This window comes from Meleagris gallopavo, chromosome 1, assembly GCF_905368555.1.
Source record: "Meleagris gallopavo chromosome 1, MGAL_WU_HG_1.1, whole genome shotgun sequence".
Taxonomy (NCBI): Eukaryota; Metazoa; Chordata; class Aves; order Galliformes; family Phasianidae; genus Meleagris; species Meleagris gallopavo.
In genome coordinates, this window is record NC_139404.1 from 161,268,468 (window position 1) to 161,285,528 (window position 17,061).

Genomic DNA, 17,061 nt, shown 5'->3' on the forward strand with positions numbered 1-17,061 from the left:
AGCCAAATCAGTATAAGTAGGGAATAAGTAGAGAAATTTGATCTGACCAAAGACAGACAATACTTTTATGCAGAAAATAGCTTGGAATTTACAGAGAAGGGAAAAAATAATACCTGAAAGGAGACATGGCTTATTGTCTCAATGTATTTTAAAGGCCTTTGTTTTGCCCCTCTTTCTTTCTAGAAGTTAAATTATTTTAGAATCTTTAAACAGCAATAATCATGTCTGAAACTTTGCTACAAAACAGTGAATTCCTACCCTTTAGCACAACCTAGAGAGATGACAGAACTGACAGAAACATAACTTCTGATTCTGCTTCAGGTGCCGCCATAGGAAATCAAGCATTCCACTCCCATTTCCCAGAAAACCATTTTCCTCTAAAGAAAATGCAATCCTCTTTCTACCTGAATCACATACATTATATTTCTTACTCTCCTTCAGTGTGGAATGGAATGGAATTGAATAATGTGTAGAGAAAGCCATTTTGTTTATTGTCTTTCAAAAGAGAGAAGTTATGTTGGACTAAAAGCCCTAATCACACAATACTCAATGAAAAGCCATCATTGATTTTGTTGAAAACACCACATTGTACCACATTTGTTACTGCAATGATTTCTAGCCCCAAAAGATGCTTGCTGTAGGTTCAGTTCTTGTAATATGCCAAACGATTTTATTACCACACACTTGAGATGGAGGTAAACAAATATTGTTTGTATGTTATTACCATATATGTTATTACCATTCACAATTATATTTTTGGGAGGAAAGAAAGGTGATTTATCTCTCTATGCTAATTATTTATCTTTTTTTAGTAAAAAATATTACATAAACACCTCCTGCTGCAACACTGTGGCTAACAGTACTTAACATTCATAGTTCAGTATACATTCAATAAGAATGTGAGGAATTAATATAAGCCACTGCCGTGAGTTGTTTCCTGATGAATGGGGCCTCTCATAGAGACATAATGATAAATGCAAACCTCCAAATAACTTTTTCTGTTACAATGGAAACATGGAATAAAAGAGATTGGCTTAACCTGCTTACTAATGTTTTCATATTTTGAGATGTATTGTTCTTGACATTATATTGACAGACTGCGATAAAATTTGAACTCTGGCTATATACTGATTTTCTAAAAAGCTCTCACTTCTTAATTATTTAGAGCAGTAAATTATTTTCCAAATTAAACTTTTTGAATTTTAGAACCTCATTGCTGTACTTGATGGGTAGAAATCCACCCTTTTTGCTAAAACAAAACTGAGAAAATTAGATACACACTCAGTTTCTTTAAAAAAAAAAAAAAAGTCTAGCACTGCATCTTTATACAGATCAATGTCTAATTATAAGCAGAGACTTGCTGTGGCAAGAGGTTAGGAAAAAATAATCTTTCTGGCATTTATTAGTTGGAAAATAAGGTCATATTTGAGGTCAACCCTCAAATATACACAGAATAAGTTATACTGCAGCATTCTAAATATTCTACATAGCAAAAGTCACATTGCAATCCCAACATAACCAGAAACATGTTCCTAATGACTGTATAACAGATGAGACTGGTCTAGCTACAAAAGAAAAAAAAGAAAAAAAAAAAAAAAAAAAAAAAAAAAAAAACCTAGATCGAATTACTCAACAATTAATAAAAAACTTATATTTTTTCTGCTTAATTATAAATGTAGCTTCTCAATAATGTTGACTTATTTAATCATCTCTTAACTTTCTCTAAGACTGAATCATCTTTTACACAACTAACCTAAAATAAATATATAAAACATTCTAGCAGTAGTGCTCTTTCTTATTGCCTACAATATTGGCAAAATCACCTAAACACATAATGTTTAAGTGCTCAGTTTGTTAGATTTTTATTATTTTTTTAAATTGTTTCTTCTGAAACAAAAGACCTCATAATTAGATAAAGCATATCTGGGAAAAAAAATGCATTGGACAGAGAGTTTGAAGAAATAAATATGCTTATTTGTCAGGAGAAAGCTTGCAGAGATTGTGATCATTGTTCTGCTATAAGTAATTTTAGCTGATTCACAGACACTCATCTTTGATACCTTCCTAGAGTCTGGGTGAAATTATACTAAAAATCAGATTATTTTATTTTTTGACAATTCTCATACTACTATTAATTGTGAAATCAACATTACAAATAGAAATATACAACCTTGAAATGAAAACACTTTCTGGCCAGTTTTTACTGTTGTCTGATATCCCGAGTCTCTCTTTTTTTCCTCGCATCTAAACTACACAAGGAATGTAAATGACTGCTGCTCTTTTATCTGTCATGCCCAGGTTGAGTTTTCAAATCACACTTTGGCTGAAGAACAGTATATAATAAATCACAGGCAATGCCAGTGGAGACAAAGTATTTTCTAATCATTTTAGAAAATTACTAATTTTATTATTTTTTTTAATCTATTTTGGTTCTACGGAAGAAGGATACTTGTGGTTTCATTTCATATTCATTCTGAAAGATCATGAATGTCTTTGCTCTGGGCTAGGTGCAAGATTTACAGTTTTCTCTGATAGTATTATCAGAGGGCTATTCCACTCTGTTACACTGCAACTGCAACACTAATAGGTTTAAAATGATGGCTTAACTTTACGCTTTGTAAGCACTGGAGGCTTCACTCACCTTGTTCAAGTGGCTGGCTTTTAGTTGAAGTAGTTTTCATCTTGAGTGCCTCCCTAACAGACATGTCACAGCAGGAGCCTTTGTTAGTGTCTTGGTCACTGTCAGCCTGATCACTGTCCCCATGCCCGCTGTCCCTCAAGCTGGCTCTTTCTGGATCCTTGAATGTGGAGCTACTGAAATACATATTAAAAAATAAAAAAAAAAATAAAAATAAAAAATAAAAAAAAAGAGAAAGAGAGAGAGAGGGAGAGTTGTATTTACTTGTTCTAAGTTGAATTGTACTCTTTGGCCAAGCAATTTTGACAAGAATGCAAATTGGGGAAGCTGAGAAAGTTATTTAATAGGCCTTACCTTTGAACAAACTGCTGCCTGCTGCCCATGTAATTGGGCTCTGCGGGAAAATTGTCTGTCTGTGAAAGAGAAGGAAAAAAATACGTATAGTTGTACACTGGACAAATCTCCTGCAGAGCAACAAGATTTCCTAGAGGAGAAATGATTAATAATTCAAAAATTCCCTTAATCTTTAGATTTGTACATTTTAATTAAATTGGAAAATGCTGGCATGTAATTATGTGCTCAGAACAATTAAATGATTCCGGTCCACAAATTACCTGCTAAAGTAAACAATGAGGCTCCAATAAGTGGCATTCTCTGTGAGCAACCTGACAGATGACTCTGTTTATGTTTTTTCATTAGTTAGATATTAAGACTGATGGTTATTGAAAACGAGAGAAAAAAATACTTCTGTGCATTACAAAAGTGAATTATTCAATAATACTAATTTTTAATCATAATTACATCATCTATTGGGATTCTGAAGCCCTTACCACTGTAATACAATTTCATATGTTTCCACAAAACATGCAAATAAAGAAAAGAGAAGAGAAGAGAAGAGAAGAGAAGAGAAGAGAAGAGAAGAGAAGAGAAGAGAAGAGAAGAGAAGAGAAGAGAAGAGAAGAGAAGAGAGAGAAAAGAAAAAGAAAAAAGGAAAAAGAAAAAAAAGAAAAAAGAAAAAAGAAAAAAGAAAAAAGAAAAGAAAAAAGAAAAAAGAAAAAAGAAAAAAGAAAAAAGAAAAAAAGAATATTTGTACTTGTTTAGCTTTTGGTGTTTCATTTGTTTTTAAATGCTACTGGGAAAGTGCAAATATGAAAATATTTGGATTTTCTCTCTTTAATTTTCATCAGTATTAATAGCTACATCTGAATAATGAGAACCACACATGCAAGCAAGAACATTAAATGATTGTTGCTGACAAGTGTTTTTTTTTTTTTTAAATACTTTCATTAACTCTGTCATGAGTGTATTTTTAGCAGCATGAGCTAAGTAATTGTAGAAGCAGAAGTATTTACAGCATCCAGACCAACATGGAGTCCTGCCAAAGAGAACTGAATTCCCCTTGTATCATCAGCTGAAGTTCTTTGGAAGAAAGAGAGACTGAACCTTTCACAAAACCCCATATACTGTAGATTCGCGCATGTCACTTCGTCTTGCAGCTGACCTAGTGACAGAGCGCTTACTGTTTTCTGCATCACTTTGGATCACACCACTATGCTTCACAGCAGCTATGAGTTTTCCAACAGCATCTCACATATCAGCATCAGTAGCACAGGCAATACTCAATTAATGGAAAGCCCAATATAAGATTTAATGTTGTACAATAAGCGTTTACAAAAGTGACTGGTCTCCTAGAGATTTATTCTTCCTTGACACTCTCCTTTTTGTCCTTTCTGATTTATTTTTGCTTGGCTGTTTTTGTTTGTTTGTTCGTTTTTTGTAGGCACATGGTAATTAGAAATATTTGCTACTCTTTGTATCATAGGAATACTGGACCTTGAAAAAGACATATGAAGTTACATCTGAAACATAACAGTCAAAGCTGGTCGCAACAGCAAATAAGTAGCCACATGCCACTCTCAAAATATTTGTGAAATATATGTGTTCATGGATATCTTGTGTGATTTAAGGAAAACACAAAAGATAAATTGTCTTCTGTTCAGGATTTATGAGGTATATTTACACACACATTCTTCTTACCGGTGGGTAAGCCTTTTGTTTTTTTAAAAATAGGATAATTAAAAAAAAAAAAAGTTTGTTCACATTTTGAAGTAGTTTTTAATTTAAGTTGCAGAGTATGTTGCATATGACTTTTTTATTGCACCAAAATTACACAGTATTTTAAAATCTGGTGTACAAAAAGATAGTTGTTCTTCAGAAGCATTAAAAGGTGAGCTTCTAAAAGTTCTTAAATACTGTCCAAGAAAAGCAAACAATACAAAAGGAGAATTCTGAAGATTTGGCACACAAAATCCAGTGTGGTGGCATTGCTTTTCCATGTCACCTTTTCAGAAGTACTCACATTTTCAGCTACAGATAGTCAAACTTTAGCAAATCTAATTACTTCATTTAGGGGGCTTTACACTGAGAAACAGAGAAGATCCTGTTTTAATCAATGTCATTTAAAAATTTACTTTAACTGTTAGCATGCTTAAAGTTATAAGCAGAAATATTGAAAGAAAAAAAATAAAAGGAAGAAATGGAGGCATAACATTCTTATATTTAATCTCTTAAATGTAACACATTATATTTCAGAAGCAGCCTTCTGCATTTTATTCTTTTCTTGTCTTTACTTGTAAGCCAGCATCTCTTGTGAGCAGCAAATCCACATCATATATATAATCACTACAACATATACAGAGTCTGATACTTCTCAACCCAAATAAAATCTATATAATTGCAGAACTCGTATCTATTTTCTAAGTCAAATATCTCAGTTATAGATGCCAAGGAAAACTAACCTTGTGATTTTTTTTTTTTTTTTTTATTATTTATTTATTTTTTTTTTTTATGCAAGAAATGTGCCTCCACACACAGCAGCTACTAGAATCAACACTTCCATTTTTTATGATGTTGTCAGACAAGATGTCTGTTACAAAATGCATTTTCATCAATTCTCTGCTATCTGATTAAGAAACATAAATCAGACTCTTGTCCTGGAATTAATTATAGCAGCTTCTTAAACATGGTGTTAAGGACTTCTCTGTAATCTGAACCATGGTCAGAACTGGTCAAACATTTTGTTTCTGCATTGTCACAGCAATAAAAGCATGTCATATACCAGTCAAAATATAAATTTTAAAATAGAAGTTATGATAAAATCTTGGCTCCAGTCTTAATAATGGGAGTTGCTTCTGAGAAATTCTGTATTTATGGTAATAAATGGCCTTTAAATCAATCAAAGTTTGAGCAGTTTCCTTATATTGTATTTTGCATCTAAACAAACAATTGTCTTTTTACAGTGAGTTCAGAGCTGCAAAAAGACAACTGTAAATACTTGATAACCGTAGACTTCTGCACAACTCCAAGTTGAATTCTTTTCCTTCTGTTCTAAAATCATTAAGCTTTATCCTGTTATAAACTATGAAAATATGCTTGTGATGATCTGTAACAGGGCATTCTGAGATCTAGACAGTAGACGATAATTGTTTTCCTATTTTCATAGGATATCCTATGATATGTAAAAATAAACATTTAATTTTAAGGCTACACAATTTAGAGTAATCTGTTATACAGCAGATTACAGAGAGATATGAATGTCTATTTATTCTTTAATTCCAGTTAAAGTGAGAGATCATATACTTAAAATTTTTACACTTTCTATAGAAGTGATATTACACATTTCAGTTCATGCATTAATCATACCTCTTAACACCACATAGCTGTGATGTTAAAAAATAAGTGCTACTTTAAAAAATTTATCAACAGCAAATAAGTCCTTTGTTCTTTGAGTATGCAGACCTTTTCCAGAAATTAGAATTGGGTCTCTCTGTTTGCCCCCCCAGTTCTAAGGTAGGTTTCAGTGCGCCTACAGATAAACATCTGCAAGCTGACCTAATCAACTAAGATCCATTTACTAATATTACAGATACAGGTACCTACACAAGATTCACTCCATTTCAATCATCTAGCTTTAGGTTTGTTCTGCTCCTGGAGCTGACTTCCTTCAATAATTGTGGGGATAATATAGATGACCAGCAAGATATTCAGTTTAATAGCTAACATTAAGCAAGTTGCATCATACCAGGAGTGAATTATGTGGAATTATAATTACCTGATTAAAAAAAAAAAACAAAATATGTTACCCTAATTGAAGACTGAGAGCTGGAGTATCAATTAGGTCACAAAGTCATGAGTTTTTAGTAGGAAAAAAAAAAAAAACATACTTGACAGAATGTCTCCAAAGAAAACTGAAGTGAGAACTGTCCATCACCCTGGATGAACACTGGTGAATTAAAAGTCTGTGATATCACTCTAATCTATTGCACCTCTCCTAAAGAAGAGGTTTATTTTCACAGACTAGAACTAATTTCTTTCCAGTGAGAAGAGGTATATTATTTCCAGAGTTCTTTCAATGGCCCCCTAAAAATGCATTCTTCTATCCATCTGTCCTAATATGTGACTGTACAGTAAATTTGAAGTCTTAAGAACACTGTCATTACTGTGATGTTACATAAAAGTTCTTGAGGATTTGAGTACACACTTGTCAGCTTTGCCAGAAGAATGGAGCTCATAAAAATGACATTTTGAAAGAGACCAAAACTCATACAAACCTTCCAGAAGACACCAAAAATGATTAAAAAAAAAAAAAAAGCTATTGCCACTGCCTTTCAACAAGTATCTTAAGACTTCTTAGGACTTGATTACATTACTTTTGAAGAAGAAAACAGAAGAACAGGCAAACTAAACTTGTACAAACTACAGTCCTGGTATGTGGTCTTCAGATGTGTCAATATAATTGTCACAGTCTAACTGTCTACCTTGAAAAATCACTTGTTGACCAGTGTTTGCATGAACATGTAGAACAGTTTTCAAATGCTGTTGTCAACTGTCTGTAAAACCATTCATTCTATTACACTTGTTAGTGCTTCCATATTAAGATGAAACAGTGTCTTTGTAAACTACAATTACTGGTATGTATTGTTCATATATGGTGAATTTGGAAAAAATCATGTTCACAACATTTCATTGAAATGTTTTTGATATTTTACAGAGAAAAAAAATGTTCAATAGTGATTCTGCAAAGATATGTAAAAATAACTATATATATATGTATATATATATATATATATATATATTTTTTTTTTTTAATAAGAATATAAGGATTAAAATTGCAGCCCCATAACAATCAATCAAATTTCAGGAAATTGACTACTGCTTGGTGAAAGAATGGGCTTCTGCTTTCAAGAATTCCTATTTAATAACAAAATAAAACAAATCAAAACAACAACAATGACAGGAACAACAAGAACAACAAAAAACTGTCTATTAAAAAATAGCTCCTAGCTCTTTTCTTTCTTTTTTTTTTTTTTTCATTTTAATAAAAATCTTTGTTATACCACTATTCTGAAAATTTATAACAAGCTTTGATGTATTTCATACCATTTGAATAATGCTGGACAACAATAAAAGAAAGTTTTCATTTTAACAGACCTCTCTTCTGAAAAGAATGGTTCATAAAATCAATATGACTGCAACAAAAAAATGAGGAAAAGTAAGAGAGAAAGAGGGAGAGAGGAAGAAATGCAATATTTAAGTATTCTTGACAAATTACGTCCAGAAATAATAGTCATATTAGGAAAAGATGTATTTAAAAAAATGAAAAAAGAACTGAAACATTAATCAGTTTTATGAATATTCGGCTACTAAAATATGCATAATTTTTTTCGCAGAATTACAAGAGCAAGTATCACATTTTCAGAAATGATTCAACACAACTCTATTTTATGTAGATTTTCATACCTGAAACTATGATAAAGCAAAACGTCTTTACTGACTAAATTCTTTTTAATTAAACATTAAATACAAAATGAAATCTCTCTCCTCTTTATCAGATGACTACTTAATATCTACTTCAAGCCCTTTCTGTGTCTTTTCTTGAGAAGTACTCATCCTTCCCCCATGAAGCCAATGTCTTATGTAATGACAATCATTTACAAGACAAAATAATATATTCTGCCAAATCAAGTTTTAAAAGAACAGAAAATTGTCTTGATTTTGTTAGAAAGTTTTGCTCAATATAGTACAATCTTTCACAAAGAACTTCTCATTCTCCCACTTACATCTAGTGAGTGTGTTTGCTTAGCCTGAAGAACAGTTTTTGATTTCACAAGACTTCTTTCAATAAGAAAAGGTATTGCCTCAGCATCAAAAATAAAATAAAATAAAATGTTAAAGAACTGAGCATAAATTTCTAATAAACAATTCTATTTTATCTGAAAAACAAAATTAAGCAAGCTGTTTTAACAAATCTTATCCTAATATGTGCTCTCCACTCTGTCTTTGAAAATATTTTTGAGACATAACATATATGAATGTACATATTTGAGATGTTTCACATGCTGCAAAATGAGTATTTTAGAGTTATAAGAACAGTGTATTTATGCAAATTTCTGATATGTGACATTCTTGAAAAACAAATGGCAAGAAAAGCAGTCAGCTGCACAAGGCCATAGCATTCACCAGTCTCCTGTATGTTTTACTGCAGGATGCTGATGTTTTCTCTTTCCCTTGAATGAGAAAAGCAAAATGATGAGGGAGAGTTCCTAGGTTACTCAGTCAAATAGTTAGAGGGGCTTCAAAACAGTAAAAGTAGGATTCAGGAGACAGAAACTTTCATTTTTTCCTGTGAGTGGAGGAATATAGATTCTCCCCAGATATATAGACTGATCCATGTACTAATTTTCTTAGCACATACTACAATTGTTACACGTTACAGATCTTTTTTGTTAGAGAATTTCTTTCAAACTACCACAGATAGTTGTATAGTTGTATTTGTAGTACTGTCTCACTGAAAACAATTACTTTTCAAGTTTTTACAAGAATTTACTCCGCAACACACAAGGCACAAGAGAAGATAGAGCCCAGATAATAGTGATTTAGTGTAGTGTGAGGATTAGAAAACACAGGGCCCAGTGAAGATTTCTCTGACTTCATTGATGCACCAAGCCTGAATTCTGAAGAAGCTAAAAAGTCACTGTAAGAGAGACAGTTTTTGTGTGGCCCTGGTAGATAAAGAGACCTGTAAGACAAGAGAAAGGGTGAGTTCAGACTGATCAGTTTTTCACATACAAAATAAAGATAACTCCTCAGCCAGAGATACAGGATACACATTTATGGGCAGACTTAGGAACTAGGAAAAATTGTGGAAACTGAACCCAAAGCTGCCTTCTATTAAAAAGGGAATTAAGTAGATTTTCCAGACTGAACGCCAATTGTTGTTGGTCTTACAATTTTTTTTAGGCTTCTGAGCCTCATTTTACTTTGCAGTGCAGAACCAAGAATTATAAGCATTTAATGAAATTACCACAGTCTGGAAAGAGAATATGCAGAGTTTTCAAATGGGACTAGAAAAATCTAATTGCAATATGAACTATTTTTTGGAGAGTGTGTAAGATCAGAAGAGGTGGAAGAAGTGCTAAATATCACACCACATAAACAGTTCTATCTGAAAGTACAATAGCTCTCCTTCTGCTATCACAGCATCAATAAATAAACATAATGAAATTCATGACACATTATTGCATTGCTCTGTATTGCTCCTATTCATTTAAAAATGATGAACACATTTAAAATAATTCACAACCTGTCAAACGCCTGTGAGCAATGCAGTTAGACTGGAGTTTAAGAAGCCTCTGTGAAGATCTTATGAAAGAGCTTGATACAAGCTAAATCAAAGTGAAGATAGAAGTATGGGAAAACAGAATAATAACTACTTCACCTGAATCTACTAGTATAGTTGCATCCAATATATTTACACTGTTCACCAATGATATGTACTTACTGAAGCTGCACTGTCAATAAAAAATACATTAAGAACCTTCTGAAAGAGCTTCCCTGTCAATTAGATTGCAGATACATTCTATCGCTCCAGTTTTCCTGTCAATTTAATATACTGGATCATATTAACAGTACTGACTTGTCAATAAGGCAAATCCGAATCCTATTAATGGAGTTACACTGCCAATATAATCGGCTTCCTGTTTATCGAGCTCCCCAGTATTTGGGAAAGCTGTAAAATGGGATTATAAGGTTAGGTTGCATGCATCTGTCTGTATAATATATAAATATTTGAGGAGTTGTATCCTACTGTGAAGAAACACTTTTAGTCACTTTTTTCCTTTTATATAAACTTCAGAAGACAGAATAGTCCTGTAGTTTACCATCACTGAGAAAATACTAAATAATCCTCATTTATCACATTATGTTTCCTGCTTGCTCTTAGTAACACTGCTACAGAACAGTCTACTTGTGTGCCAGAAACACAGAAGTGCCAAAAGTTGTATGCAATCCATCCCACTTACATGAGAGTATCTGTGCAAGAAAATAAAAAAGATAAAATATGTTTTAGCAATAAAATCCGAAATACTCAAAAATTTCAATGCTTATTTAGTCCTTGTGTTATGTTGTATAATCTCGATGGAATTGAAGCTTGTAACTATAATTTTAGTGCAACAGAGACCCCTGGAAATAAATAATATGAGGTAGTGGTTCAGGCATTAAAAAACAAACAAACAAACAAACAAATAAAACCAGTATTTCAGCAAGCCTTCTATTTAATAGAAGCCTTAATGAAGTTGAACATTAGTTGCTTTTAACCACATTCAATATTAAATAACTACTTTGACTGGATTAGCAGAATATACAACAGACCATTAAACCTGATTATATTAAAAAAAAAACCCACACAACTTTTACTTTAAAAAAAAAAGGAAAAAAGAAAAGAAGAAAAAAGTAATTGCATTAAAATGTACTGGGCATTCTCTTATTTAATTAACTCTTTATATCCAACTTGAAAATATGGATTTAGAAAAACATGGTCCAAAATGACAGTTAAAGGTCAATGAATCAAGTTGCCAATTATATTTTCTGGTAGCAGATGGGTGCAATGAAACCTAATGATTGAATTTGAAACGCTTTAATGCACCTTTTATCCATGGCTCCCACCATATTGAGTCTACCTCAGTATTCCTAATAGATATTATGTTTACTGCATAGCAAACTCAACCACGGTTAGCTAATCAGAATGAAATCTGCACTCTTCAGAACTTCCAGTTTATTGAAGAATATCATACCACAGAAGCAGAATAACACTTGGGAGTTTATCTTTGATATCATTAGCCTTTTTTTTTTTTTTACTTTTCACTCCAAAATACATGTTAAATATTAAGTCTCTAAGTTAACACATTAAAATTAAATGGAGATTTAAAAACAAACAAACAAATAAACAAAACAAAAACAACCCTACTATCTTGAAATTTAAAGAGATCAAAGTATTTGTTATCATTTCAAAAAACATTTTTATTTCCTTGTGTTTTCAACCCTTTTTTTCTGTGTGAAAGCAACCTCTTTTTCTTTTCTTCACATACAGATATTCTAAAATACAATCGTAAGTTGTTGGTATTTTTATTTTTAATGTTAACACATATCTGAAAGATCTTACTAAGCGGGAACACCCAATGAAGCCAGTAAGAGTTGTGGAATATGCCTTATTCTTACCACTGCTGTTTTCTTGTTTTTAAGAGCAGCATATCACAAATGTTTTCTGAACAGACAAAAGTTTTATAAAAATTAGAATACTATCTGGTGGAGAAGGAGATCAAATTATGGCTTTTTAACACTGACAAACTGTTTTGTACTCATAAGGTTCAGTAAAGAGAAGCAGAGAAAATATTTTAAATCTTTTAAGTTCATGTTAACACCTATCCACTACATTTACCTTCTGTCCAACCCATACTCTCACTAAAAGCAACAATAAAACTCCTAGAAGCCATGACCTGAGGTCTACTGAAATCAATGGATGTTTTCAATTTGGTTTCAATGGTTCTTGGATCATTCTTCATAGTTCAATTACAAGATAAGTGAGTCTTTACATAGTGTGCTACATTCCCACAGATACGTATGTTGTACGCTGTAGAAAGCTACAAAGGAGCAGAAATATTACTATGGTGATAGAAACTGAAAAAATTCTTATACATAATATTCCTTTATGTCAGCATATAGTCCTCTCAGTGGATGACATTTAAACCAACTTGTAACAGCAGCAACGAGGAAAGGTGATTAGCTAGGCAGAAAACACTATACATGGCAGAAGAGTCCAGTTCTGTATTTCTTCACTTCAGAGTGAAAAATATCAGCAATAAAGGTGAAATAAGAACTTGTTCTGAAGTCACACTGCCTGCACAGAAAATGTACATAAAGAAGACCACTGAAGCTTTCTTTCAAGATGATGGACAGAAGAACAGAGATAAATCTAGATCACTTATTTTCCTCTCAAGCTGAAACCTTATCCTCCTCCTTTTCCTAAAATCCAAAAAAGCAATGACTCCTCCCTTAAATTCCTCAGGAATTAAGAAGCAAATTGCAGATGCTAAAACTTACAATAGTTTCTTCTGTCTAGTTTCTTATTTAGGTCATAAAACTATTTCAATATTTCATTAAAAACATCAACAAGTTATTCTAGAAGTGATTTTGGGACAGTATAAAAAGCCTAACTTTCTCACAAATATCTTGGCATAATTATTTTATCATAATATTAGAAAAAGATATACCACTAAATATGCTGCCAAAATTATGGGTGAATTTATGACATCATAAACTTTACAGCTTCACATGCCTGTGTAAGGAGATTTTCAACTATAAAATGGTGATGAGTTGATTTATTATTCGTGACATAAGATAAATAATTTAGGCTTTCACAAATTTAGCAAGAGGTTCTGTCCCTGAATATACTTTAAAGCCATAACATTCAGGTGCTTATGATGAGGTACCTCATAAAATGTAAAGTTTGATTGAATACGTCATGAATACAGTAGCAACAGCCAAGTAGTGTAGACAGAAAAAAATAAGGCCTTTTGATTACAGGGCTCCGTATAACCATCCACATCTCTGTCACTTCAGTGTCAACCTACTGCAATGACTTCATATTCTGCACATCAATTCAGGAGATAGAGCAAGCAAAGAAGATTGTTATCTTTCTCAATAGGAACACTTTACCTATAACACAACACCCACTTATCCAGGGATCTCTACAGGTAATTTCTACACTCATAGGTATTTTAATGTGTGATCTTGACATGTAAATTCTTAACAACTTGGGAGAAAATGTTCTGGATTAAAGCTTGTCTCTCATTAAAGCTTGTCATACTGAGACTACGAAAGTAGATTTTGTTGTTAAAATAAGCCAAAATGACAAAGGGTTCTCTGCAAAGACTGCAGAAAAATTTCTCTTTCTGTTCTAAACTTATGTTGGTTTGTAAACATCTAGGACATTTCTACAAGATTCACCACAGAGATTCAATGTCAATGCTAATATTTGACTGAGGGTGTTGTTGGAATACAGAATTCAAATTAAGGATTTGTCTCTATATTTAATTAGCTCAGCCAACATTTGAGCACATTCTTTCAAAAGCAAATGAATATAACTGTATGTTGCATATCATTTTTTATTCTCTTAAATATGAATTTTCAAAGAAAAGAGTTAATGTAACCTTGTGTAAACAATGTATATGTCACAAAAGTCCCAAGCTAGTATTCAGAAATTTGTATATGGAGGAATTCTCTTTCCAAATAGGAAAATAATTGAAATATGACAACTACTGTGCAAGAAATTCTAGTGAAAATATCATGTATTGGGCAAAAAAAATAATTTGTTAAGGCAATTATGTGTTCGGATGTGCTGCTCCCTGTAAGTGGATCAAGAGCCCCCACGAAGTCACAACAAAGGACTTCTTCATTGGAACTCAACATGCGATTTAAGTGCTCAGTAAATGAAATGATCTCTAAGAGACCACTGCCTGTACATACAGTTCTATACATATGCCCTCAAAACCTTTTATTTTCAGGTAGAACATTTCATTAGGAGATAGATCATTTACTAATTTACTAATTTACTCATTTACATAATTAAAGGTCATCTTAATCTATTGAAGTTTCTTTTTAAATAAGCAGATTACTGTGCGGTTGTGAATAAAACAAAAACGTACAGTAGAAAGGCCTACAATGTGTGCTTCAGTTCACATGCAACTTCATTAATTTCATTATGTCTTTCTAATAATGAGTAAACTTAGCTCTGTTGATTGCTTTCATTTAGATCTTCTCAGACATAACAGTAAAATACATTCTCTTCTAAAATATGCTAGGATCAAGAGTAAAATCAATCATCTTCCATAAAAATATGATATAATTTCTAGAATGCCATGTATCAAACTTCAGCAGTTTCTAAAGCCTACGGTATGAAGCCCTATGTCTAAAGACTTGTAATAGGATTACTGCTATAACTTTAACCATTACAAAACAAACATCACCAATATAATGATACCAACAACTTTAATAGCGTATAAGGAATAGACAGTTACTTGCAAGAATTAATCTGCCATTTCACACATCAGCCCAAGGGAGGTATTGTAATTGCAAAAAATTTACTCTTAGACTGCTGAGACTCATAGTAATTATGTTTCTTTTTTTAATAGAAATAGCCACAGGTAGTAACAAATTGGGTTTTGAGATGGGGAAGTGGGCATGCATTCTAACCTAAATTACTATGTAATTGTCTTTATTATAAAATACTATAGAAAGTATATAGCTCAAAATTTAAATTAGGACAAAATCTTTTCTTTAAGTAATCTCCTCTGCTGGCTCTTTAACATGACTGCAAGCAATTTATCTCTATCTAAATATCATTGCCAATACTAGCCAAAATTCCTGAGGATTATATTTGTTTAATAAAAGCAGTTTTCTTTTGCTTTACTTTATCCAAAGAAGATAAGCTAACAAGTAGGTCAGAATCTGGAAATCTATCTACTTATGCCCAAGGTTATTTTGCCAGTATTGATGTAGAAGGGGATGAAGGCTCCTTATGTTTCTGCACTTATATTTTGAATGAACTGAAATTAAAGTTTTCTTCGAAATTCTGGAATTCAGTTTGAAACATGGAATTACTTAACATGAGCTACTTCACAATTGAAGGAATTACTGTTTCTTCTATAATCACATTATTGTGATGATGGGATGTGTATTGTTAAGGAAGATGGTGGCCAATTAATAAATGATAAATTCATCTAGCTGTTCTGCCCCTTGCAATAATGTATTTTGTTACATCTGAAAAGAAGCTACAGGTAATTTAAACAGACAGAACACATTCACAGACAGACAAAATGAAGACTATGCACTCAAAGAAAAACCATTTTTCACCCCATAGATACTTTCTCTGTTGTAGAAAAAGGTGTAGATTGACACCATCTTCTAAAACACTGATAATGCATAGTGTTAAATAAATTAGTAAATAGATGTGCATTGCTCATTAATAACTTTTCTTTTAATCTGGCTAAATAGTTGCTTTGAATCTGTGCTGCTGTCACATTTATGTATCTACACATGAACAGTTTTATTATCTGACATAAACTCTAGACATTCAAAGAGCTTCCAATGCTTCATGTCTTCCATTTTTTAAAAGGCTTTTAAATTTGGTATTTCCCAAGCACCCTAAATTCCACTATATTCTTATTGTCATTTGATCCACTGAAATGATGAAGAGATCAGAAAAGAACACACTGGGTACTTTACAGCTGTGGCTGGATAATCTTGCTCATGATCATCAAAGCAGGATTGTTTTTATGATCTTCAAATCTGCATATCAAATTACACAAGTCTATGCAAAAGAGCAAAAATATCAAATATTCAGACATCAGGACTATCTCAATAGAGTACTAGAGAATGCAGTTTGAGGCTAAGTGATATGAACAGCTTTTGCAGCTTTGCAATGTTTTTAAAGTAAGGGAAAAAAGCAACAGGGAGCAGTTGAGCTAATACAGACTAAGAGATTCTGAGCTTAACTCTACATGTGCTTACGCATATCAGTAGCTCCATTTCTGTAAGCAATCCATTTAACTCAGTGGTTCTATTGACCTAAATTAAAATATTCACTGAATAAGTGTTCTAAAGATCGTTCCTTGAAAGACATAGTACAAATGCAGTTTAAAAGAAGGTTAGTGTCTCTAAGCTTCAAAATTGCCTATGTACTGATTAAAGTCATCATCTTTTTTTTTTGGCTTTTGTCGACAAACAGTCTGTTCCTCAGTATCAGTCAGAGCAAAGCCCAAGTTCTGAATCTGAGAGACATTATTAAAACAACACTTTTAGTGTTTTTTGTTGTTGTTTTGTTTTTGTTTTTAACCTTTAAAATGTTATATATTTTAAATATTTTTATGAAGTATCTTTAGATCACATGGGTTTACCTTTAAAAAAAAGAAAAAAAAAAACACAAAAAATTGAATTGTAGCTAAACAAGCTTACTGTAAGTGGTTGCTTAGCAATCGGCAATGAACAAGACAGAAATATAGTAAGTAAAGATAGTGACTGACATGTTC

General features: G+C 32.3%; 1 protein-coding gene across 1 annotated transcript in view; it reads right to left on the reverse strand.

Annotated features, from left to right (window-relative positions):
- PCDH17 (protocadherin 17) overlaps positions 1-17,061 on the reverse strand; it is an 89,608-nt gene that overhangs the window by 57,881 nt on the left and 14,666 nt on the right. The window contains exons 3-4 of the mRNA XM_085215777.1: positions 2,993-3,051; positions 2,642-2,814 (exon numbers count right to left, since the gene is read on the reverse strand). Coding sequence (XP_085071903.1) covers positions 2,642-2,814; positions 2,993-3,051 — 232 coding nt within the window. The remainder of the gene's footprint in view (positions 1-2,641; positions 2,815-2,992; positions 3,052-17,061) is intronic.